The sequence below is a fragment of the Lichenostomus cassidix genome, chromosome 8 (genome assembly GCF_008360975.1).
Source record: "Lichenostomus cassidix isolate B80296 chromosome 8, HeHo_3.0, whole genome shotgun sequence".
Taxonomy (NCBI): domain Eukaryota; kingdom Metazoa; phylum Chordata; class Aves; order Passeriformes; family Meliphagidae; genus Lichenostomus; species Lichenostomus cassidix.
In genome coordinates, this window is record NC_139489.1 from 29657320 (window position 1) to 29684361 (window position 27042).

The 27042-nt window shown below is 43.1% G+C and overlaps 1 protein-coding gene across 2 annotated transcripts in view; it reads right to left on the reverse strand.

Moving 5' to 3' along the window:
* The window catches only part of C8H1orf21 (chromosome 8 C1orf21 homolog), a 107187-nt gene that overhangs the window by 15388 nt on the left and 64757 nt on the right, over nt 1-27042 (reverse strand). For both annotated transcript variants that reach the window (XM_085068700.1, XM_085068701.1), the window contains one exon: nt 26202-26296. In XM_085068700.1, coding sequence (XP_084924826.1) covers nt 26202-26296 — 95 coding nt within the window. The remainder of the gene's footprint in view (nt 1-26201; nt 26297-27042) is intronic.

The following is a 27042-nucleotide window of genomic DNA, read 5'->3' on the forward strand; positions in this document are numbered from 1 at the left end:
TTGCTCTACATGTACACAAGGGTTCACTGCTTGTGCTATCCTTTGGCAGGAAGAGAGTCTCTCTTTTTTCCTCTATCTACCTGAAAGCAAAACCACCTGAAAATGTTATTTAGCCTAACTTTATAATGAAGGGGCAAATCAAGTATGGAGTATCTCAGATGCTGGTCAAAGGAGATTATTCTTAGGTGCAATTTCATTGGAGGAATCACATTACTGCTGCCAGGATGTGCACATGCATCCAGTCCAGAAGGGTGTCCTGGGCATGGCATGGATTGTGTAGGTTGGATGATGCTGACAGAGTATCAGTTCTCCTCCTCTCAGCATGAAAGAGTCACCCGTGATGCGCCACCCCTGTCAGCATCTCCATCCTTGAAGATGTCTAAAAGGTGTCTGGATTTGGCCCTGGGCAGGAGGTTCTAGACAGCTCTGCTTGAGCCACAAGGCGGGACCAGATGGCTACCAGAGGTCTCCTCCAACCTCATCCAGCCTTTAATTCTGTGATAAAGTATAATGAGACACCGGGAAAAAACCCACTTTTGAGTAGGTTTGTTGAGTTTTATCCCCAAGCAGCAGTGGGCAAGACTGAAGTCATTCAGGCATGCAAAGGGAAGGCAGCAGCAGACACAGTGCCTGGCATTTATTTTGGAAAAGAAATTGGATTCTGCAAACCCAGCCAGTATCAGGCAGTGAGTCTGCACTGATGCAGGGAGTGCAGGCTTGGTAGAGAAAAATCCTGTGCTTTCATCAGGGATCCAAAACGTGTTCCAGAGGGAAGATCTCATCCTGAAACCAGCCACATGGAGCTCCTCCTTCCCAGGGAAATTACAAGGAAATTCTGCTATAGCAACTCCAGCTCATGGAATGCAATATGGAAGGGCAGAATTCATAAAGCACCAAAAAAAAAAAAAAGGGGGATACAAACAGGTAAAAAAAGAGTAACTTTGTGCAGCCCACCAGAAGGGCCTCCATTGTTGCAATCTGAGAAATGAGGGAATGTTGCTTGCAGTGTTTATTTACCAATCACACATAGGGGCACACACAGTGGTTCAGTAACTCATTTGTAGTTGTTTCTTAAATGCTTTTGAGATGTTAAAAGGGGTTATTTTCAGAAGAACATCTAACATGCCTTTTACACTCAACTCAAGCTGCAGGAGCTCAAAAATCAGAAAAATCTGGCCATAAGTGTAGCTGGGGGAAATAAAATAAGTAAAAACAAAGGAGAGGAAGGAAAAAGCTCCCTCTGGAGTAAGCTGCAGGACTCCTCCTGCAGTACCTAAATATAGTTCACCCTCAGCCCAAGTCAGTGGCCTTTGACCTTTGATGGAGGACATCACTGAAGAGCAGGGGGGAAAAAAAGGGCAATTCCCATCATTGAAGGGTTTTCACAGAGCATATGCCTAATGGCCACAGCATTTTAAACATCCTCATCAGCTTTTGAACTCCCTCCCAGTCAATATTAGAAAGCCTGGACTAATTAGTTACAGTAATTCCAGTTAATTCTGTTGAGTAGCCAAACACCAGGGTTTTGTGTGAAAAGCAGACATGGAAGCAGCTGGGCTGACCACAGGAAATTAAGGCAGGTAAACAGGTGAAATTACAAATAAGGCACATAAATGATAAATAAGTACTACTAATAAATCCTGCAGGGAAGCTCTTCCCTGCACCTTGCCATCCTGCTCCCTTTCAGAACTCTGAGCTCTCATCACCCCAAATGTGTCAATCCTTGTAGTTTTATACAGTTTGGGACACTAAGGTCCAGAAAAATACGATCTGGATTTCTATCTCAAAGTTCCTTTCTGCAGACAGACTGATAAACCTCAAGGTGTCCCTGGCAGAAAAGGAGAGGTGTGATCACTGGTGAAATGCCTCTGTTGTGAAATATGAGGATTATAGTGCCCTGAAAATCAGGGTTTTCTGGTTCCTTCAGCCTGTGTGGCACTGTGAAAGGTCAGCCAGGATAAGAAAATGAGCACAGCAAAGATAAATAAAGCCAGAACACTTGCCTCCAAAGTGCATGAAGTTTCAGATCAAATGGGAAATTGCCTTGCTCCTGCAGCAGAAGCCCTGCTCATCCGTGTAATAAACCTGGAGAACATGGGCAGGAAGCAAGAGGAAGGGACACGCTACAGGACTGCCAGCAGGAAGGCATTTGCAAAATGAAGATGAGGAACATCTTCTCTATTAACAACTTGGCAAGAGGCTGAACACTGTCCCTCACAGCTGTATGCCCTAGAAATCAAGGTGGCAAGGTGCCTTGGAGCATGAAGAATAGTTGCTGGCATCAAAAGATACCTAAAATACCACCAAAAAAATGCTATGGGCAGAAAGGCGACCAGCTCTCCAGCTCTCATTAATACCCCAGATCTTCAATGGCTTTGGTACATCAAAGTGGGAGAAACTTTTATCTAGCAAATAAAAAAGAGATGGAAAAAAGTTAAAAACTCCACTACTGATGACTTAGAAGACTAGACTGATTCTTGAGGAAACTTGGGAACAAAAGCACAACTAATCTTGCACTTTTGCAGTTATGTTGCTCTTCTGGATTGTAGAGCCACCCTAGATAACAAACCTGGTTCAAAAATTAATTTTCTGCTCATTAAGCCTGCGTCATCAACTACTCTGTCTCTCTCACTCAACGAGCTTTTACAAAAATACAGTTATTTATAGTAAATGTAGATATTACTCATGGTCCCAATTCTTCATGCGTGTTTCCTGAAGGCAGTTTTCCACCAAGTGCAGTAACATGGAAAGAGCTGGCATTGAGCATGAAACAACAGGATTGGGTGAAGTGTGTGAAACATTTATAGCCAGCTACAAATGGTGTCAGAGGAGTTGGGGTGTCATGGTGCTCCTTCTCCACCAAAGCACCTTGCTGGAATGGCAGGAGGGTTTTTGCTACCACAACTTTGCAGAGCTTTTTATTGGGATGGTTTTGAAGAGTTTTATGCCCTTCAAACACATATAAGAGAACATAGCTAGAGAAGGAGGTGTGCACTGTTTAAATGGCTGGGCCTACATTTTCAGCAGCTCTAGTGACTTTTAAGCCGCTTTTCTAAAGCCAAAACTGGCCTTTTCAGCCTGTTTTTGGAACATGCTCTACTCTAACCCTTTGAAAAATCATTTTCCTGACATGTGCCTCCACATGCAACCAAAGCCTCCTGAGATCTTTCTGTGCTGTCAAAACCAACCAAGACTGACACTCCCCACGTGCACAGACCCTCCCTCACGGCATTAATATGACGTTTGGAGTTACATTCTACAATTCATTCTTCATTGGTAAGAAATTGTTCCCTGTGAGGGTGGGGAGGCCCTGGCACAGGGTGCCCAGAGAAGCTGTGCTGCCCCTGGATCCCTGCAAGTGTCCAAGGCCAAGCTGGATGGTGCTTGGAGCAGCCTGGGATAGTGGAAGGTGTCCCTGCCCATGGCAGGGGGTGAGATGAGATGAGATGAGATGAGATGAGATGAGATGAGATGGCTTTAAGATCCTTTCAATCCAAACCACTCTATGATTCCATGAAGATTCTCCTTCCCCTCTGGTTCAAACCTGGGAATTACAAAGGATGGAACAAAGGAAAATTGAAAGAACAAGTCCTTCTGGGTTTATTGCTTACAATTAAGATGAAAACCAGAACTAATTAGAAGATGTGGTTCAAATGAAAAGATACTGTTAAGCCATCTATAAACAGAGTGAAACAGCAGCAAGAAATTACGAACGAGGCCACCCTGAGAAGTGAGATGACAGAAAATCAAGAGTGGTGCTACTCAGCAATACAAATAAATTTGCCACAGGAAGGGTTTGTGTGTTCCAAACCAGCGAGAATTCTCTGCAATAAGCTCTCATTCTCCCAGCACTGTCCAAGGCTCTAATTTTGAGATTTTCAGTAATTGCAATTATGTAAATGCCATTGCTGGAACATATTTTCAATGTCTGTATTTTGCTCCTCTCAACATCTGTTTTATTTGCATTAATTCTCAAATTTGTACCAGGCCTAAGATTTAAGACCTGAGAGGATGAAGTAACAGCTCTTGCTACGTGGGAAATTTCAGCAAGAGTGGGTAAAATGTGCATTTTAAAGGACATAATAGTTGGAGTATTATTAAATATCATGTATGTATGACACACATGAGAAGCATTAGGGCTGCAGGAGAAGCCTTATATCTGATTGGTGTATTTTGTACCATCTTCTCCTTGTTTTGGTTAGCAGTTACTTTTGAACAGCAGAAAGAACGATTATTGTTTCACACAGACTACACTGGCCTGCTCACTTACTGAGTTTCCAATCCTTAGCTGTATAAGCATGGATTTTGTCTGGATTCTCCCAACAGATTTATCTGAGAGTAATACTGGGGAATAGAAACCATATAGATCAGAATGAAAGACAATCATCAACAGTTTAAAAATTTTAAAATCCATTTAAATCAGTAATGGAGTCTGCGTTTTAAGTGTGTATGTCCTCTAAGTTTCCTTGGAAGAAGAGCAGATAAATAAGTGTAACTCCTAAATGCTGGCAAAAGGAGGCACCAATATATTTCAGTGGGGATGTACAAATATACCTCTGATGCTCACAGTGGTACAGATTAGAAGATATCCAAACCAATACTGGGAGAAGAACTAGCCAAAAATTCAATTACAGGCCTGGAAATACTCAACTCCAACATTCAGCACATTAACGGCTGGATTCAATGATCTCAGAGGTCTTTCCCAACCCTAACGATTCTACAATTCTATCAACCTAAGATGACCAATATTTTAGAGTCCCAAAATTGTTGTTATGGCCTTTAATATCAGGTCTGATTTTCCATCCTCTCATCTTCTGTATCACCTCTTCCCAAACCCACTCCTAGCAGGTGAGCGAGGACATGGAAAAGACTCAATATGAGCTCTGCCCTCCTTTTCCCAAAGGCGGCAAATCTTTCCTCCAGGGAGGGGTCAGAGCCAGGCAGGAGTGGCTGTGTGCATCAGTCCCAGCAGTGCACGGCCATGAGCCCAGCCAGGGTTGGGCTCTACAGTGTCTGCTCCCTTGAGAGCGATTGGCCATGGAAATGGAGACAGCACGCTGTGCAAGATCAGGCAAGCAGGGATGGATCCGTCGTTCACCCACAAAATCTCAATGTCTCCTTGATCAGAACATGAAATAGTGTTGTGAAACCCTAAAAGATCAGTCTCCTGAGATCTTCACCTGGTATCAACCATCACAAAAGGAAGATATTTCAAAATACCACCCAATTGCATCACCCCAGGGCATGTACCCAAACCACTTCAACAGATTTCCATCTAACCTGTTCTCCAAACTCCTATCCCGCAGGTTTTCCCAACAGCCTGTCTTTCATTTTGCTACTTCCCTGAAAGTTCAAACGTTTGTCCTATTACCCAGCTTTAATCCTTGCATGATGTCTTCCTGCCTCTCTCAGTAGCCATGGAGAAAAAACAATTGTCATGCCTTTTCAAACAACCTCTTCTATATCAGGTGACTTGTTTCCTCCTGTATTTTTAGGCTAAAAAAATCAATTCCTTCCATCTTCCATTACAGTTTATATTTGCTAAACATCCTATTCTCTTCACTCCCCTCTGGCTCATCCCCATCTGCCCACATCTTTCCTAACCAAGCACATTTCCAATTTCAGCCATAGTATTTAAAGCCCCTCTGAAGTCAGGATGGATCACATGCATTGCCATAAGCATTTTCTTTATTCCTGTTTTTAATGCATTACCTCAAAGAAGAGAAGTTGGCCTATCACCGATACAGGGTGCACCTATAAACTATGCATTCATGCTCAAAAAAACACGAGGTAAAAGAATGCTGAAGGAGAAGCTAGCTGAGCTCAACTTCTCAACAGGTACAAAACATTGGTGGCACAGCGCTCAAGATATCTCTCAAGCCAAAGAAGTTGGTGGGGATGGTCTGCCTTCCTGCCTCAATGCTTGGAATATTAAACAAAACAATTCAGTGCTAACAGAAATATCAGAAAGTAAAAAAACCCACATGTTCCATGACTCACAGTCCATCAGGTATTCTTAAAATTATCCAAAATCACATGCAACAAGCAAAACAGGTGTTCTTAAACAATTTCAGTTTTGCTATCTAATCAAAACTGGCTTCCAAGTCTACAAGTTTATCTCCAGCCATCTGCAGACACCAAGTTTTGATACAAGTTCTATTTTATTCTCAAGTGTGGTGAGTGAAAAGATAAGCACCTCTAAAATTTAAATGGGTTGTCCCATCACAGGAATGTTCAGAAAATGATGGACCAGCACATCCCAAACACAAAAGCTCTCTGCCTGAGTCAGAAGTGGACTTCAATGCATGGTCATAGCCATAGTGCTTATAACAAGGAGAAAACTAGAGTTTAGTATGGAAATATGGCCTCATTTTGCATTGCAGCGTTGTACTATTAGCATTCAATTACTTCCCTACACTTAATTAACTCCTAGTTGAATCTTAATGTGATAATGAGAACTTTAATTCAAACCATATACCATGTCAATGCTATGATCCTAACAGCAAAAATAGATTTTATTAAAGTCACCCAAGCCCCATAATCCCTCTGCCTTTTTATAACACTGTGAGCCATATAAATGTACAGCAGCTGCATCAGGCCAAGAATCTTCCCCAATTGCCACTAAGAACATTAAAGAATAAAATCTATTTTGAAATCAAAATCAGTTGGCTGCGATTAATAGTTCTCACTTGTTCATCTCTCTGGCAAACTGAAGAGCAGCGGAGATGGTGATCAAGGCTCTCTGGAGATCCTATACCTATGTTCAAGCACAGACCATGTTAGATGATTCATTCTGACAATACTTTTACCTTTTGAGCAACCCACAGCAGAGACCTGTGATATGAATCCCTCTCTTGGCCTTTGTCCAACTCACACTCTGTAAACTCTTAAAACCAGACAAGAGACCTACCAAAATCCAGAACAAGACCCAGCAAGAAGCACACTTGACCTTCCATCAGGCTCTTCAACTCTACCAGAAACCCCAACAAACAGATCATGCAACTTGACAAAGAAAACTGGAAATATCACACCCGGCACTCAGCAGCCAAATCTGACAATCTGACAAGCTCTAAACTTCCCGACCTGAAGAATTGCAAAAGTGGTTTTGAAACAAACTGAGGCATGAAATGTGCATCAGGATCACGTCTTTTGCCCACCAGTGAAACACAGAAGTGCTCTCATTCCCTGGCTCCTCATGAAGAGCACAGCTTTCCACATCACCCAGGCTGGGATGAGATGGAGCATGTCCTTAACAAATCACATGCTTAAAATCACTGTGAACAGTTTTCCTAAAGTAAACTTCAACCTGGGCGCACTTTGTTCCTGTATCTGCAAAGCACCTAAAAAGCCATTTCATGGATGTGCCTAAATCCCCCTTAAGAGCCCATTTCGTGTCACAGAGGTGCCTAAACTCCCTGTACGTCAATGGTGCACAGGCGCATTTGCTGCTCTCCTGGATCACAGCCTGCACAACTCTTCCAGCATGTGCTGAGGACTTATTTTGCAGTTATTAAACATGATGATAGCAGGAATGATTCCACGCTGGAAGGACTCTGTGTAGAACAGCTGGGTAAGGCCCAGGGGGAAGGAGAGCTGAGGGGAAGATGGGCGATGAACCTGCCACAGGAACAGCAGCCCGTGCTATCGGCAGAATTGCTGAAATAACCTTCAGCAGAGAAAGGAAGGGCGCACAGCAGATGGGGAGCACAAGATGAGGCCACATTTTATGATGTTTAAACTTCACTTAAACAACAGCCATCATCTAAACGTAATGAGCAGAAGGAAATATGCTCCTTTCAGCCAAGGCTCCTGCACTCCTTTTTCCAAATGAAGAGTCACACATGGCCTAAACTTACAGCTATAAATAAGCAGGTGGTAACATTGCACTGTCCTAATTAAGTTCTAGGATCATTAGAGCCTTTCTGTTACTATGTACAGGGTTTGCTGCTTCGCTTCAGCCCTCACCACACACTGCTCACCGCAGTTCCTGCCCCAAACCTGAGCTCCTGTGCCCATGGACTCTTCTCCAGCCCTGCCATGGGCTTTTCTGCTGCTTGGCAGCACCAAGGGAGTGATCTGGGCTCCCCCAGCCCCAGACTGCAACGGTTCTCAGCGCTCTCCTGTCCCCTCCCTTCTGAAAGAGTGCATCAAGCAGCTCGCTCTGCAGCTGCAGTACAGGGAATGCTCAGGATGCTGTCAAAGCTTATCCAAGAAGACAAACATTTAGGTGATTAGGTAGTCTGTGCATATTCTCAAATTCAGAGTTTAGTTTAAGCCACAAATTCCTGGGGCTAAAAACTGCTTTCAATTAATATTAGTACTAATATTAATAGTAGGCACATTGACCCTCAGGGGAACAGCACAGCCATCACCATGGACACTTAGCACATGCTCTCCTGAACTGACCAGAAACTCTGGCTAACACTAATAACACAATACATGTTCAGAGAATATTTTTCAATATCTAAAGGTATTTATTTTCCTCTCAGCAGGTCCCTCTCTCATTAAGGGTGTAGCTTCACAGTCAATTTGGAATCATGGAGTGGTTTGGGTTGGAAGGCACCTTAAAGCTCATGCCATTGCACCCCCTGCCATAGGCAGGGACACCACCCACTATCCCAGGTTGCTCCATGCCCCATCCAACCTGGCCTTAGACACTTCCAAGGGTGAGGCAGCCTCAATTTATGGCCATTTGACTGAGGTTTGACATGAAAGAAAGACTGCAGAGGGCAAACCACAGATGTACCAGGAATAAGTCCTTCACCCCAACCATTCAATAAACTGGACTTCCCAAATGAATTAGGAAAGCAAATTTGGCAGCATAATTATCATCCTGAAAGACAAAAGGATCTCTCAGAGTGTCTACAATCCTTTAATACTGAAGTATTGATTTAAACACTGTAGAGGTAGTTACTATTTATCACAAAAACCAGAGTACAGTGAATAATTTCAAGACAAGAAAAATAATATAGTAACTAGTAATTTTATTTAATTCTACATGCAGTACATTGCTTCTTGTTATATTTGGTCTCAGCTATCAGCCTACTGTAAAAGTCAGCCAAGAATTCTTCAAGCCCTGCCAGAGCTACAAATACTGGCCAGAAATATTTGTCATATCACAGCTCAGTTTCCAAAAAGTAAGATGCTGGACTTTTACAGCCAGAAAAATACAAGGTGCAAAGGACAATAAAAAATGGACTTGTTTAATATTGTTGGAATGCATCAGATCAAACGAATCCAAGCACTCCTATCCTGTAGGACTGCAGCATGACAAATACACTTCATTTAGATACTTAGCCCCTGTGAGTCAAACCAGTCTGGAAGATTCAGCCTCACAACTGCTGGATGTTACTCAATTAGCGTGAGGCAATAATTTCCAGCCCTCAGCAACCTCCCCCTCTGGAGAGCCAGACAGCTTTACCTTGGATTAAACTGATTGATTTTTCCACTGTGTGCATAGAACAGCATCGTCAGGCAATTTGAGTTCACTGGCCACAGTATTAATGGACTTTGGTTATTTTTTCAAAGCACTCATAAAAAACAAAACAATGGTGTCTCATAATGAGGTGTAACTGCAGCAGCAGCTTCTGCAACACCTGTATCTCCAAGGAAAATGTGTTGACACAGACATGCCCTTAAGAAGTTTGGACTTTTTATTTCCTTACTGTAGGGTATAATATCTTCAGCCACAGCCAGTCCTATTCATTTCAGCCAGCCCACCTGCTGCAGTAAGCCTCGCTCCCAGGAGGACACCAGCAGGAATGAGTCTCTCTCAAGGAAACCTCCTTGCTGTGTTATTCAGAACCCAAACACTCACTAACACCAGTCAAGGTAAATTCCATGTACAAACCTAAAAAATTAGGAAAAAATTAGGAACACTATTTCTTCATCTTGGATCAGGAAAAAATTAGGAGCAAACCCAAGTTCTTGGCTCAGCCACAGGTGTGCAGATGGCCAGCCTCCAAACCAGGATAGATGGTCTAAGATCCTGTTTTCACCCACCCTACTGTAAAGCAGCAGCAATGCTCACCCATCCAACTACAATATTTATATATTTAAAGTGAAAAAATGCCCTGAAAACTGTCTCTGATTGGAATTAGGAAAGTTCTTCAGATGAGTTCACGTGTAAATATATTGAAGGTACTGACTCTGAAAGAAATGCAAAGCAGGATTTGTGTACCATTTTAAAGAAGACGAGAAAACCCTTTCCCAAGCTTCTTTTGCCATAATATAATGATGTCAAAAGTTCACTACTTACACGTCTGTGCTAATTGATCAGAGTGGCTGAATCTAAGCTTTGACTAATACCAAAGTGCAAAGTTGGCTGGGAAGAAGGTACTTCACAATGGAACATTGTTAAGGTGGAGGAATACATCAAGTAGGATTTTGTTGCTATTTGTCCTACAGCTCGATTTTCACTAGGGACTGGGATGATGAATAATAATGAATTGGAGACCACAATTGCTTTCCAAAACCACAGAGAGCACTGAGCCAGGAAAGACTCAGCTTTGCAGGATTCAAAGTTATCCTGACAACTTGGAGAGATATCCTGAAAAAGTCAGGTGATCATTCAAACACGGAACGAGGCTCAAGTGCCAGGTAGCACGTTGGCAGGAATAACCCACAGGATACAGTAATATATTGATATATTAATCATAAAATTACCAACATGGAAGCACTAGCTTATACAGTAACTCTGCTGGACAAGATCTAGAAGCTTGCTGGACACCAGCCATCAGTATCCTGCTCTTGCAACCAAGCCAGGCCTCATCCTGATGCTTTTAGAAGCTGTGATGGCTGTGGATTGCATGGCTTGGCTACAGGCACCGGGAAGGTCTCAAAGAACAAGAATGATGACAGCTTCACATGAAGTGAGGAAACACTCCATGAACTAAAGCTCCTGAGCCTCCCAGGTGCCAGCAGTGAGACACAAGTGTTCTCCTGCTCTCCACACCTACAACCAGCCCAAGGAGTACAAGGACACACAGACAGGCCAGTAACACGGGGATCTGGAAGGCAATGTGTCACTAACGGTCTGATGGCAGCACTCCTTCCCTTCTCTATCAGTCCTATTCCAGCTATCAATCCTATTTCAGCTCTCCATCCTTTTCCTAGTCCCCTCCCATGACTTTGTTCCTGACAACTTCTTTATTCATGTAAGGCAATGAGCTTGAAGCAAGAGCAGAATAATTATCTGGTATCTCCCACCCTAGTGTTAAGTTCCTCTAAACTCGATTAATCATGAAGAACCGCTGGCAGCTCCCTATTTGCCAGCAACATATACCAAAGTAATAAGTGATTTCACATTCTGCTTTTGAAGACAAGCTATTAAATTCACATACTGTACTACTTTAATCAAGAATAGTTAATTAAGCTCTTCCCCCGATACGAATTTTTATCATTCTGCAACAGCCATACATCACATTTGTAGGACTCAGACTGGAGCCATGAAGCATGTTTGCAATCTGTATTTCCAAATGAATCTGTCACCACTTGTAAACTCAAAGTGGATCCAATAGATTCTGTCTCAAAGGTAACTGGACCAAGTTTGGGAACACTGAGGACTCGAGAGCGAGTGACACTGGAGAACCACTTCCCAAAAGGGTTTCAGTGAATTACAAATCACCCACCATGACATAAAACACTTTGTTAATATTTCAGTGTGTTTGCCTCGTTTTATTTCCTTAAGTGAACTCAGCTTCATGCTCTATGCCACCATCATAAAATCAATTTAATAACTTATATTCTCATAGTAATCATCAGCATCCATAATGCAGGAGTCATAAGTGCAGGCCATAAAGCAAGGGAAATCTGGAGTGTCAGGTTATTAAAAACATTAACCTGCGATATGAATCTAAGTCTAAATTTATTACAAGCAAAAACCCCCCCAACGATTTTTTGTTGCCAGAGCTTAAGGACAGACTAACGCAATTGTTTTTCTAGAAAAAAAATATTTCAAACACAGCAGAGAAGGAGCCAGATTTGGATCTCTTCTCTTTTAAAGTACTCACAGAAGCAGGTTTGCAAAAAAATTTTAAAAAATAAAAATAAAAAAAAAGATATCACTATTTGGCTATGTGACTTAATCATAAGAAAATAGGTTTATGAAGCAAAAAAAGTGAGCAAAATGAAAACTTGGTCAAGTTTTTCAAACATTAACTGGGAATACTCTGTTATTATGCTGTGAGAATCTGCTGGAATTTACCCCCAGGAAAATACAGAACACACAGACATGTGTCATCCCAACTAGCCTTTTGTGAATGTACCCCATCAAGTCAAGCCAAGCCAAGCCTTCCACAATCCTATCCAATCATTTTAATTTAGGTTTTCTAAAAGGCAAACTGATGAGGTTGACGTGAACTGGCTCTTTTCACATCTCTCAGTTTTACAGACTTTTTTAAGGCAATACAACCAAAGGAGGTGGTTTAACATGGGACTACTGGATCCCCATCTCCCTCAAGAACCCACTGAGCTGATCCTGGCAAAGCCTCTGTCTAAGGAGACAAAAGGAAAATTTTAGGGCACTTAGGTCACTTATTTTTAAATGAACATAGAAAAAACCACCACAGTTTGTTTATTTAAGTGAGAAATCATGTCGAGCCAAAGAACAGCTTCCAAAACCCAACCAGGCCCACAAGGACTATGCAAGTCCACTCGTAAAGCCCTTGAATCAGCTCTTGGCGCTTAGGCCTTTTATGTGTTTTTCTCATTTAACAGATTTGTTTAGATCAACCCACAAATATGGGTATTTACATAGCATGATGGAATGGTGTATTTAGATATTTTAAGTAGAGGGACATTCTTTCATGCTCACTGTAAAATGAAAGCATGCCAAACTTTAACTAAAGAAACATGTTCTAACACCAAGAAACTTTTATAATAAATCCTCGCCTTAGATCATCTCAGAGAGAGTTATGAGTCTAATTACAGTCAGTTGAGAAATTGCTCGTGTTTCTGAAATGGCTGAAAGCAGACCCTGGGTAACAGACAATCTGAATCCCTTCCATCCCATGACCAATTTACGTCTAAGCCCTGACTCATTGCATTAAGTCCGAAAATATTTCTCAGCATTAGCCGACAGCTCACTGCAGGAGGAACAACAGACACAGGCGTGGGGGGAAAAATCCCCCCCAAACTCCACTGCTTTACAGGAGGGATGAAGATAATACATTGCTAAAATACTTTTTTTTAATGTTGGTTTTTTTTCTTGAAGAGTACCAGGGCTATTCTTAGATTCCATGGTGTGCAGGCTGCGGCAAGTGAAGGCTTGGCTGGTGGCCAGCCCCGGCTGGGTTTGCTTCGAGGCTGAGCAATGCCTTCAGCTTGGGAAGAGATTTCTGCTCGCTTTTTTAATGAAGAAAAGGCAAAGAGGATGCAGAGAACTGCATACACAACCAGCTAAGAACGAGCTGTACTCTGGAAAGATGTGCCACCGTCTCCTCGCATCTGCCGTCACCCAAGCCCTGTTTCAGTGCTGAATGTTTTCCCCAGGAAGGAAATGAGTGTAAACACTTCAGTGGCAGCATTCCCATACAGATGTTAATATTTGGAAAAGCTGGGCAGGACACAGTGACTTAGAGAGCCAGGAGATCTCCAGAAGCAACAAATCCCACAAATATACAAACTGCTAAACTTGTGCATCCAGCCAAGCCCTTATGACAAAAAATAAGGTATGTTTTGACCTTGACTCACTCTTAGGCACTATGAAGCAACTTGAAGCTGGTTATTTGAGAGCCCCACCAGTCACCTGGAAGGGCTGAGATTTCCTGTGCCTAGCTCAGGTGACTGCTTGGCTTGCTCTCCAAGTCTACAAAGTTCCTGATGCCAGAGAAGTTGCTGGCACCCCATCCCTGGAATTGTCCAAGGCTTGGCTGGACGGGGCTTGGAGTGGCCTGGGATAGTGGAAGGTGTCCCTGCCCATGGCAGGGGGTGGAATTTTATGATCATTAAGGTCCCTTCCAACTCAAACCAGTCTGTGAGTCCATGATCCTATGAAAAGGAAATGGTGATCTGGCAAATGCACAGCATTTCACTGGCAGAAGTGCCACACAACCAGCATCTCTCCAAACAAATCACCCTCTGTGCTCCACACCTGACAGCCAAATCTGTCCCTCCTCTCTCACAGCAGCTTTATTTCTTTGAATGGCTAAAGCAAAGGAGAAAAGGGGAAAGGCCAGCCTCATGGCACTCCCTCCCACTCCCACCCAAACTGCCCCTCCACCCCACACAGCCCAGCATCCAAATATCCACAGAATCGCAGCATGGTTTGGGTTGAAAGGGACCTTAAAATCTATCTCTTTCCACCCCCTGCCATGGGCAGGGACACCTTCCACTATCCTAGGTTGCTCCAAGCACCATCCAACCTGACCTTGGACACTTCCAGGGATGGGGCAGCCACAGCTGCTCTGGACACCCTGTGCCAGGGAAGAATTTCTTCCTAATATCCATTCCAGCCCTGCCCTCTGGCAGTTAAAGGCCATTCCCCCTCAGTTTTGTCACTCTGGACCCTTGTCCCAGGTCCCTCTCTCTTGCAGGCCCATACTGGGGAAAGAGGACAACACAACACCCCTCTGTAATGTAACTTTCCCCTCACCAGTTGTGCCTTTTTTTCAACATCCTGGGCTTTGGAAACCTTGCCCCAGGTCACTCTCCTGGAAGTACAAGAATTTTGGAATAAAAGTACTAGTTTGGATGAAACTTTGGGAAGAATTGGTAATATGTGAGCCCATTCTTGCTGTGTTTGCAGGCAGAGCAGCTGCTTCTGATTCCCAACACTTGCCTTCAGGTGCTGCAGAAATATAAACTACATTAAATATATACACATACACACACAATTATAATATGATTACTTTATTAAGAAGCACTGGGTTTGTGTTCCCATGCAGAGATTATCTGTTGACTTGAATTTTTTTTTTAAAGCTGACTGTCTTTGATGTTATCCCATGGAAAGATTCCGTATTAGATAGAGCAGCACGTGGTCTGCACAGACCAAGTGTGGGAGATGAAAGCAGAGCACCGAGAGCTCCATTTGAGCTCTAACACTGCTTCTTCCAGGAGCAAGAAACAAACAATTGAAAGCAAAAGAAAAGGTTTACTTCCCAGTGAGAACAAACATGAAGCTGCATATTAGCTTTGGTCAGTATTACTTGGTATCTGTATAAATCACTGCTTTCCATCAGAAATTATCATTAATTATTCAGGAGATTTTGTAACATACCTACATGTAATTCCAAACTCTGTACACAGAAGAGTCTGAATTATCTGCTCAGCTATTTCGGAATATCAAAGTACTTACTTTTACTGGCATAAACTTATTTCAATACGGGGTTTTTTTCTGTCCCTGACTTTTTCTTACTTAAAAAAATCCTGAACTCTCTCCCCTTCTCCCAGTCCAATTTCTTACTCTTTTTTTCACCGTCTGAAATGCAGAAATCCCTTCCAACACACACTAGGGTCTCCCAGCTGCCTGCAGAGCAGCTGGTCTTGGCTGTCTACAAAACCAAAGAGAAAAAACTGAAGACAAAAAGCTACATTATAGTGAAAACCAGATGAGGCTGAGCCCCTTCCAGCCCTGGTGTAGGAACACAGAGCGCAGATAGATGGATATATTCACTGTTTTATCCTTGGAGGTGGCTGAAGCACTTCTAGTTCAGCTGGAGGCAGCTGAGCTCCTTTTTGCTGCGGGGAGCTGTACAGGGCACCAACAACACCCGAAGAACACCAGGAATGTTGTCAGTCCGCCCATCTGTGTTCAGAGGTTTTGCTGAGCCTGCTTTAATCCACCAGCTCTTGGCTCACTGCCCTGTTCCCTGAGGGTCATCACATGGCTGCACAGCACCCCAGCAGCACAGAGCCCCTGAGCAGGGTGCAGGTGAGGCTGCTGTGCCTTTCCCAGCACTCCCAGATGCACACACAGGTGAGCGAGCGCATCCCAAGTTCACACCAGGTCCTCAGGAGACCTGGATTTGCCAATCCTGTCACCCTGAGCATGCAGCAATTAAAGCCAAAGAGCTAAAGGACCCATTAATGCAGCTAATGAGCGTCCCCAGCAGCCTCTCCAGCTCTCTTTCCCTTTCTCTGGAGAAGACACCATTAAATCAAGAACTTTGCTGTCCACGTGTGCCCTTACATCCCAAAAAGCCTAAGCCTGGGTAGCCCAGCCCCTGCCCAGACCCCTCATTTCCCTGGAAGTATCAAAAAGGAAAAGTCCACTTAAAAATACTCACCATGGTTTCAAATAATTTTGAGCAAAATACCATTCTCTCCATGGCAAATGTGAAACATTTCCCACCTTTGCTCACATCTTGTGGTGAAGCACAACCAAAATACAGAGCAAGCAAACAAAACTCCAGCTGCAGTGGTGGGAATGTTCCGGCTCAAAGATGATGATGTGAGCACAGAATTGCCTAACAGGTGGAAACCTAACCAAAGCAGTGGCTATTGAAACAGGAAAGTAACATTTTGTGCTCATTCAGTACAACAGACATTGGCTATTTGAAGGTTAGTTGAACAACCAGTGCTCTCTGCTATGACTTGTATTCCTGGGAGTACTCCTCACTCTTGGATCTTGTAGTGTATGTTGCCTGCAAAGGTATTTTTTAACATATCTGACTAAATAACCGGGATGAAAGGTGGAAAAAAACATGCTAAAAATAATTTAGGTGATGAAGAAAGCCTCATGTGGATTGGACTGTGGGAAAAAATGGCATTTTTTGTGTAAAAAATGGAGACAAAATCCATTATTTCAAAACAATAATGGTACAAACTGGACTGGGAACTTCTGATTTTCTAATCCCAGAACAGAGGAGCAAAAGGGCTTTTAAAAGAATAGTGGCATATTCAAAGGTGAAAATGCACATTTCAAAAAATAAGTTAGAAAGCTCTTTTTCAAACAACAACAACTCTGGATTATGCATGATGCTGCTACCATGTGCTGCTCGCGCCAAGGAGTTCAGGGCTGTAGTGACCCCTCCAGGTCTCTTCCCACCTCTCCTTGTGGTGCTTCTGCTCCTTTTTCCCTTTTCCATCATGTTTTTTACTTCCTCCTGTACCCCTCCAAACTCTTCCTGGGACAGCCCCTTAATTCCTGCTAATGCACATTCCTCTTTGGGCTCTAGACTGCTTTAAGGACTGATTAAATCCCTCAAACTGGCTGCTGGAGATCTTCACATTGCTCGTTTGACTGGCTTCAAGTTCATCTCCTTTAACTGCTCTTCAAAAACATCAGCTAGGAAAGCATGCAAAAGAAAACACTTCCTACTGAAAAAAATACCTGCAGCATAAACAAGTTCCAGCCAAAACACACTGACTGCACAAAGGATCTGCCTGAAACCAGCCCTGAAAGTCACACCCCTCCATGGGCTTTGCCTCAGCTTCAATACATCAAAATTAATAAATTCACAGAATCGCAAAGGTTGGAAAATCCCTCTGAGATCATCAGTACAACCACTGACCCAGCACTGCCAAGGCCACCACTAAACCACCTCCCCAAGCGCCACATCTGTATGGGTTTGAGGTCTTAAATGGCATGTCCCCTCCCTCTTTTTCAGAGGCAATACTGTATTCAGACCAAAACGGAGAGATCACAAAGGCTGCACAGTTAAACATCTACTGAAGTACCTATGGATGAATTTTTTGTTATCTCCACGAACTTCAACAGTGTGAAATTAACACCCCACCAGATATGGAAACCCTGGGCTACACGTTTCCTCCACAACCACCTTGACTGAAGGAGTCCCTGAAAAGAAAGCATGAGCAGATTCACTTAATACTTGTAATTCAGTGTGAACAGTGAAAGGCTGAACTACTTTGCCATCACAAGGAGGTCAGGAGATCACAGCTCACCAGCGGTCAGGGGTACTCCAAATTGGGACTCTCAGGCCACAGCAGCTGCCTGGATTTACAGCTTTAGTGTCTGTCACTGACTTCTGACGATTTTAGGTATTTCTGGGTGTTCCATTCTACCTGTATCTTGCCTCATCCTCCGTTCCGAAACAGCAGAATTAATAATTAACAACTCAGCAACTGCTGAATAGCAAGTACCAAAACAGAGGATTCAGAGAGCTTCTCTTGCTGACAGCTTGCAAAATCCTACAGCTCATCTTTCTTACAGCTTCAGTTCTGCAAGTGTGGAGACACTCTCAAGTTCTTAAAAAAATTTTTTTAAAAATTGAAGGTTCCCAGTACTCCCAATCATAGAAGAAACTCTTTAATCAAGAACTTGCCACCTTGCCATGACTACTGACTGCTCTGTTTCACCAACAGCTCTGTGTCCATCCTCCTCAACAGCATCAGCTTTCCCAGACAGGAAAAAAAACCCAGGCAGAAACTCACCTGTGTAAAATGATACAGCCATGGAAACAACACAACCTGTATAGAAAATGACCTGCGTCCACAAGTGACAGTGGGAATGTCTCTGCAGCTTTTGGAACATCAGCTATGTGGGCTGGTCCTGCAACGTGTTCTTGAGATCTGCCCAGGGCTCCTGCCTATCACTGCTACATTTTCTCCACCATAAAGACTGCAATTAAGTGTTGCTTCTGGACACTGTTATTTTAATATGCTTTGAAAGAAATGTAATTATGTATTTTTAAAGCTTTCTACTTTAAAGTCACATTTATCATGAACTTGAAAAGTTGTATCATTCTACCTCTCCATAGGGCACTGTGCAGATTTACTCAATGAAGGCAGAAGAAGGAAACAGGTTCTGGTCTGGAGTAATGCACCTGGAGCACAACAATTTTCGTATGATCTTCTGACTTGCTAAAAATATTAATAGCATTCACTTATCTTCTAAATTTTCAAAATTAAACATTGGAAGAAAAATGAATACTTCTTCACTAGAACCATTTTAATGGAATCCAGAAGAAAAAGAATATCCAATGCAATCATTTACTTTGATGTCTATATAATATGCAGTGACCTGTAAGTGGAATGAGCTAAAATTGTCATAAATTCATTATGAGAAATTATTCTTTGAAGAATAAAAATGCATATTTGAAATTAAATGGGCAATATGGAAATGAGCTAATTGCACAGCGTTTAAAATAACTGGCCCCAGTAACAACATCCTTTCTTGTGCACTTTTCTTTCAGCTGCAAAAAACATTGGAGAGGCTGGGTTATGAAAACTGCAATGTTGTAATTACTCAGTACTGACAGTGATAGGGCAGCATTCATTTAGGATCTCAGCCTTTGGGGAAAAAAAAATCCAAAGGATGATTTTATGATTCTCATTTCTCTAAGAGAGGCAATCAGGGATGGCATGCAGAGTAAAATGTGCCAATCCAGGCCCTGTCAAGGAAGACTGGAGGAAAATACTATATATTCCCAAGGTGTTTTCTAGGTATAATCTTATAAAAGTAGAATGCAAAACTCCTCTTAGTATCCTACAAAGGTTTGGGTTGGAAAGACCTTAAACTCATCCAGTCCCACTCCTGCCATGTGCAGGGACATCTTCCACTATCCCAGATTGCTCGAAGCCCTGTCCAACCTGGCCTTGGGCACTTCCAGGGATCCAGGGGCACCAGCCTGTCCCAGCGCTGCCCAGGCAGCTCTGTCCAGAGGAAGCTCCACCTTTGCCCTTGCAGGTGCCCAGAGCAGGGGGCGAGGAGTGCCCAGCCACCTCCTGTATCCCAACGTGAACCCTGCCACCTCAGGCAGAGCAGCGTGGTGTAACACCACTCCCTCCCTCCCCTGCTTACTTCTGAATTTTAATCCTCAGCTTCTCTTTACTTGCTGATTCTGTAGCTGCATTTTTGTAGCAGTGCCTTTTGTTTGTGGTTTGTTTCTTCAAGTGGAGGGAGGAGAGTCCTGATGTGGAGCAGCTCCGTGCTGGGCTCTGAGGAACCTGTGGGACCTGTTCCTACAGAGCTGCCCCGGGCTCTGGGGTTTGGCTGACACAGCAGCTGGGCAAAGTGGATGCCTGTCCCTGTGGGAAAATGTGTGGTGGAGCAGGCTGCCTCTGGAGCCCTCCATTCCCTGCTCTCCCAGCAACACAGGACCTGCATGGATGAACAGCACAGGAACGTCTGCACATCATGCCATCTCTGTGCACATCTGCTGCTGCTCACTTTGTCCTTTTATCAGTCTTATGCGCCAGGAACCAAAGCAAAAGGGCGTCTCAATTTCTTCTTCCCTTTCCACAATGCCCCAAGCTTGCTGTGGTTTTGTGGCTTCTCCCTGCCTGGATTCCAACAGAAGAACCAACATCTCCAAGTATTTAATTAAGCTGAGGCTTTATATCTTACATGTATATAGATGTTACAGCTATATGTACTGGTATTCCGTACCTAAAGAGGCTCCAAGAGAGCTGGAGAGGGACTTTGGATAAGGGCCTGGAGTGACAGGAAAAGGGGGAATGGCTTCAAACTCACAGAGGGCAGGATTAGATGGGATATTGAGCAGAAATTCCTCTCCGTGAGGGTGGGGAGGCCCTGGCACAGGGTGCCCAGAGAAGCTGTGGCTGCCCCTGAATCCCTGCAAGTGTTCAAGGCCAGGCTGGACATCGGGGCTTGGAGCAGCCTGGGATAGTGGAAGGTGTCCCTGCCCAGGGCAGGGGTGGCACTGGATGAGCTTCAAGGTCGCTTCCAGCCCAAACCAGTGTGTGATTCTATGATCTGAAAGTAGAAGGGAAAACAGGGGAGCAAGAGGCACAGAAATAATGGCTTCTCCTCTATATATGGAAAATCTCTATATATCCATCCTTTACAGTAGATATTGTACCAACAGGATGAAGCTTTCCCAATGTTTGCGGTACTGGAGCTGCCACTGTGCTGGTGGAACAGGGCTCCTGACAATGTCACACACAGCAAGGAGAGCAAATGAGGGGCCAGTGCAGGATTTAACATATCCAAACTCTTCAGGACAGACAAAACCCAGGAAAAACACTTCTTTCTAAGGGCTTGAAGGCTCTCCAGCATTTCTGATTACTTTCCCCTTAGAAGCAGAGCATGAGCAAGTTCTATCCTGAAATTATGTGTTCTGAAACACCGCCATGGCACAATGGTTTAAATAAATAATTAGGACAACTGAACCCTGGAATCTTCACACTGCAATATATATTAATACATGCTAACTTCAGTATTTCAGTTTTTACAAAGCTCTTGACCAATGTACTGCACCAGTGCTGAGATAAATGTACACTTATGCATTTAAAACACTGCAATTCAAAGCTTACCTGGCAATAAAAAGCAGCACTGCCTTTAAGTATTTTAAAGTACCAAATTAATTATAGTCCCATGCTTAAATTTGCCCTTGTGGTATTTTACATCTGTAGAAAGGGAAACACCACAAATACTGCCAATAAACTTAGTGGTGGATACTCTGTTTCTTTTAGCTGGCTTCTTTTTTTTAATATCTATTTTTTAGCACCTACATGGGGCAGGTTGGTAATAGAATTAAAATGTATTTTACCTAAATTAATATGGAATTCGGACATATACCAATCTTTGCATTTCACATCTAAAGTATTTATGACTGATGTATCTATAACATGTATTTTACATCTTGTGTTTAATATATACATTTAAATAGGGAACTTCCCTTTCACATATTACATTTTATATAGTTATTAAGGTGTTTCATTCTGCATTTTCTGCCAGGCTTTTAATTTCACACACTTCATCTATCAGATATTACTGTCTACTTTAAATATATCACTGCAGAAAATGATAACTGGTGTTGAATACAGAGCCATGGAGGCGGGGGGGGTTGCAATTCCAAGTAATGTGGAGCTGGGTGATAAATGGAGCACAGCAGCTGGGCTGAGAAGCTCAAGAGAGACAAAAATTACATTTGCAGGTAAGTGGAGTGGAAATTTGTGGAAATTGGGTAAAACAAAAAGCAAAACATTGCTATTGAAGGTGGAGTGAGAGATAGCAAGAGCAACAGAGAGGTAATTTTTTCCCAGCTCCAGCAGGAATTCATCTCAAGCTCTAACACGCAATTTCACTACAGAGCTTCGGGATGAAACGCAGGATTGTATCTAATTGTTTTGGGGGTTTGGATAACAAAGCATAAAAATCCCAGTAAGTGGCCTTTTGTACCAGTGCAGCTCAGAAAAGGATAACTAAAAGTTACAAAAACACCCAAAACCTGAACTGCAATAAATATCAAGATAACCCCCAACAAAAAAGAAAAGCAGGTTTAGAGATTTGGTATTTTCAGGGATATCTGTACTATGACGGCCCAGTTCAGAGGAAAACTGATCCAGCTCCTGCAGTTTGCCAAAGCAATGCTGAGCTGCAGGAATACCACACACCTTCTCAGTTTACCTTTTCTGGCACCAGTATTTTACAGTAGAAAGCCAGGAGTACTGTGAGAGTATGGAAATTAAGACAATTAAATTTGCCCTATTATGAACATTAAAAAGGCTATTATGCAATTGTACTCTGTATATTTAACATGATGGTGCAGAGCTAAACAGTTCTTTCCAAACAATAAGTTAACAGATCTTTATTAATGTATTATTTATTCTGGTCGTACCTGCTTGTAAAATATTAATACTGCCAGAGTTTGGGCATTTTAGCTTTCCAAAGTGACAAATCCATGTGATTAGCCACCATTACCTTTGGCTAGTACTTAGGACCAAAAAAATTACAAACAGATCTGCTGAGTGGCAAACTCGATGTTGGCAAAACTCCCTTTGTTTTGGCAAAAGCCTCTCATAAAATCCTTAAACAGCCCAAGAAGATGGGGAAATGCAGGAGAGGTTTTGTAGAGCCACTGTGGAGCCATGGCGGGGGCTGAGGTTTAGTTTTAACACATGGGGGAGTTCAGGACCACACGTGGCACACTGGCACCAAGCTGGGCATGGAGACAGCCCAGGATCCCAACAAACCATCCAAGCCAGCTCTTCTGCTTCTGAACTCACAAATACTCATCCCAGCTGCTCATTTACCTCTGGGAATAACACACGTATGACCTCTGCACCATTTCATGTGAAAATTAGCATAGCTTCCATATTTTCTTACATTGCATATATATGTATATATGTAACAAACCAACACTTGTGATTTAAAAACATACATAATACGTAGTATAAATTACTTCTTTCTTTAATTTATCTGCTAGCTGTTCATTGATCTGACTTCAAGCATCCCTGGTTTAGCTGAGCAGCCACCAAAGCATTTGCTGCAGTGACACCATCCAGTGTAGCCGCAGCTCTCCAGCCCCTGATCCTGCTACATCCCATTCCCATCCTGCAGGCTACAAGGATGTGGGGCTGTCAGCTCAAGTGCAACAACTCTGGCTTCATTTTGAGGGTGGAGATGCTCAGGAAGGTGTCAGAGGTACCAGAAATGAAATCAGGAGCAGAGAGCTTCCAGTGGCAGGTGGAGAACTGGAGAAACAACCTTCCTAAAGAAGTGAATCAGGCCTATGGATACAAAGGAATGGTAGGAATACAAGCTTAGTTTATCTTTTCTTATTTTCTTTTTTTCCCCCTTGTCAAAACCCTACATTTTAGTCCAAGAGGGCCTTTGATTCTGCCAGAAAATGTCTTCCCATGGAGCATCTTGTGTTTCCCCTGGCAGACAGCCCCAGCACAGCCATTCCTGTTGGCACTGTGTCTCAGGAGCATTTCTGCTTTACAGCGTCAGACCTGCTTGAGTTTGGAGCCCTGGTTAAGCTGCAGGTTGAAGCTGAGAAGGTGGTGATTCACTGACTCATCTCTCCCACAGATACCCACGTTCATACCAGCCCTTTTCTGGCTCTTCCTCAAGCAGAGCCAAAGCCTGGGACTCTGACCACAGCAGCCCCATGTGAAATGACAGTTTCGCTGGTGACTGCATGTCTTCCCATTCTCTTTATCTACTTGTGTGAACTTCTTTCCCCCTGACTCAGAAATACTGCAGCACCAAAGGCAGAGATGGCAGCACATCAAAGAGCCTAAATTACAAGAGAAGTGGGTTTATTTTCACTTGAGCTGAGATCCTTGGTTTTTTTTAAAGCAAGACTTCAAAATACCTTAAAAAAGTAACAGAGATAATAATGGGATCGAAAAATTCAATGGCATCTGAATAACATAATTCAAGTACCAGGATCAGGGGATATGATAACCCACCCAGAGCTGTTCCCAGACACTGAAGGTTATGCATCTCATATGGGCTGTGTTTCTGAAGGAGATGTGAATTTGCAGCCCTGGGACAATAAAGAAATGTGGGATTAACGAACAAGAGAGAAGGAAAAAGGGTCGGTGGATTCTCCCACCGCCTTTTCTTGTTCCTAAAATTTCAGTTGCCTGGAAATGGCTGATGAGAAGACAGGATTATGTAAGTGCTTGCCAACTTCTCACACGTTAAGGAAATTAAAGCCTGAGTGATGGGTAGCTTAACCCATCCTCTATGTTTACTGAGGACAACTCGAACAGTGAAACCCCTTTAACAAATCCAGGAGTGACAAGGATTTGACAATTCCCAGGATTAAGAAGCTGCATATATTACAGACAAGGTAATCTCCTTATAGTGAGATGAGGAAGAGGAAAATAAAGCCTTTTTGGTGCACAAGACAGTTTTTGTTTTAAAGCATATCCATCCTGTCTGGCTGAAGACTTTCTTGTGTTACTGTCTTTTTTTTTTGCTCCTGGTAAACATGACAGAGAAGAACCCTCCGAATCCATATTGTTACATTTCCTGACAAACCCAGTGCTCCCATCAAACATGACCCACCAATAAAATAAGAAGCACTGTGCTCTTCCTGTATTTAATCAGGTGAACCCTTGGGTGCTACAAGACAGCAGGCACCAACCAAAGTGCAAAACATCTCGAGCAAATTTTGAATAGAACTTCAGTGACTGTGTCACCCCAGCAGACCTGAGCTTTCCTGTGCTCTTCCTTGCTGTTATTCCAGTGACATGGCACCTTCCACAAATACTTTCATTTAACTACTGCTGAAGGCCAGTTTTAAATCTAATGGAGAATCACAGAGTATCCAGAGTTGGAAGGGACCCACAGGGATCACCGACTCCAACCCCTAGCCCTGCAGAGGACACCCCAACAATCCCTTAAAAACCTCTAAAACACCCCCTAAATCCTGCTCCAAGCTGAAGTTGCACCACCCATTGGAGCACCAGCAATGCAAAATTGCAGGTGGCAAGCACCTATCTGGAGGTTGAAGAAGAAATCATTTTGTCTGCTGCTGAGCCACTGGATAGGACTGCAAAAACAACTCAATTTGCTACAGGAACGCATCTGTAGTTGTGTAATGTAAGTATGTATGTCTAGAAGAGGGAATATGAAGTAGCCTGTTTGCTGGAGTTCTTATCTTCATGAAAATTTAAGTAGCTTTTTCTACAGCTGTCCAGTAATGGCAGAAGGCAAATCCTCAGCTGGTGATAATGGTTATGGCTCCACTGGAACCTGCTGCTGATGTTTCCACTTTGGACCTGCTGATGGAGAGGGGAAAACCCAACCACCCTAGGTGAAGAAAAGCTGCAATGTGTGAGTGGAACCAGATATGAAAAACTGCACCAGCTATGAGAACTGTGGGATGTCTTTGAAAACTTCAACTGGGAAAAGCCCCAGACAGCCAATAACAAAACCTACATTCCTTCAGCTTTAGAAGAGAAGAAACGACTTCTCAGAAATGCCAGAAGTGACTCAACCATGATTTTTAAGCTGCTTAAACAGCAACTTAGTTATTTCAAGTAGTCCTAAGAGTTTACCTGTGATTGCCTTCCCTTAAGTGGAACTATGGGCTGGCAAAGTGCGCAAATCGGAGCAAAAGAAACACACAATTATTTTTGTGACTGCTGTGTTATGAATATATTGGGTTTTTTTCTATTCCAAACTGCCTTCCTTGTGAATTTTGAAATACAGAAAACCAGCAAGTGTAAAGCAAATAGTATCTACAGAAGTAGGTCATTTTCTTAATGGCAGGGAAGTGCTGTTTGACTCCAGCTCGTTTGTAACACAAACACACACATTTCCAAATAAAGAGTATTTGTGGATTTGCAAGGGAGGGGAACGACTATATTCATGGATGCCCTCACTCCAAGATCAGGTAGAGCCTAATTCAGAAAGACAGGCAGGAAAAAGTCGTATTTTGCACCTTCCACAAGAGCTTGGCAGGGAGTTGTGACATTTTGGAGAAAATCCTCTCGCCGCACGTAAGCTGGAGCTGGAGGGTGCTGCACGCTGCACATTCCGTTACAAAAGCAGAGCCACATTAGTTCATTAGAGAAGTGATAAGTTCAGTCCTTACCAAGTTTTCTTGGTTCCTGGCTGCTATTTTCTGATCATCTTCTCCCCCATTTTTCATGTATTTGACCTCTTCCACTGGTTTGATCCTATACTCATCTGAGCACCAAGAAAAAAAAAGAAAAAAAAAAAATTTGAACCAGTGTAGTTCAGCGGGTGGGATAAAAACCAAACTAAAACCAAAACAGCTGGCTAGAATAGATCCTAGTTAAGCAAAGCAGCTAAAAATTACATGTATATCTTTTCGAAGGCTTAAATATGACTAACACAAAGGAAGTTTCTCCTGCCTGAAGTGTCACTAAGAATTTCAGTAGCTCTCTGGTCTAGCACAGCTATGGGACCAGGAAACAGGGATATTTGGTGTGTACCCTCTCCCAAACCCCTAGTTTTCTGTTCAGTACTGTGGTGGTTTTGATTGGCCCAGAACATCAGTGAAGTGTTTTCAACATCTAGGAGAAATGTGGACCCCTCAGAAGCTGTTGTAGTAGGCCTGGGGAGGTGTCTGAGGGGTGGGGTGTGGCACAAAGATGGCTCCTGTGTGTCCTGAGTGCAAGTTCTGGAAGTTTTTACATCAGGTCCAGCAGAGCCAATCTCTGATGGCTCTGAAGGTGATGGACATGCTGCCGGCCAAGTTTGGGCCAACTGGAGGTGCTAGTTATGCCTCTGTGAAAACATATTTAAGAAAAATTCAAAACAAAGCAGGCGCGCACTTCTTTCACTTTGTAGTTGGAGGAGGAGGAGGTGGAGGTGAAAATATGTGAGGGAGAACAGCATGGAGATTGCCAAGGTTGGTGAAGAAGGGGGGAGAAAGAGGTGCTCCAGTGCTTCCGGCACTGGAGCTGAAA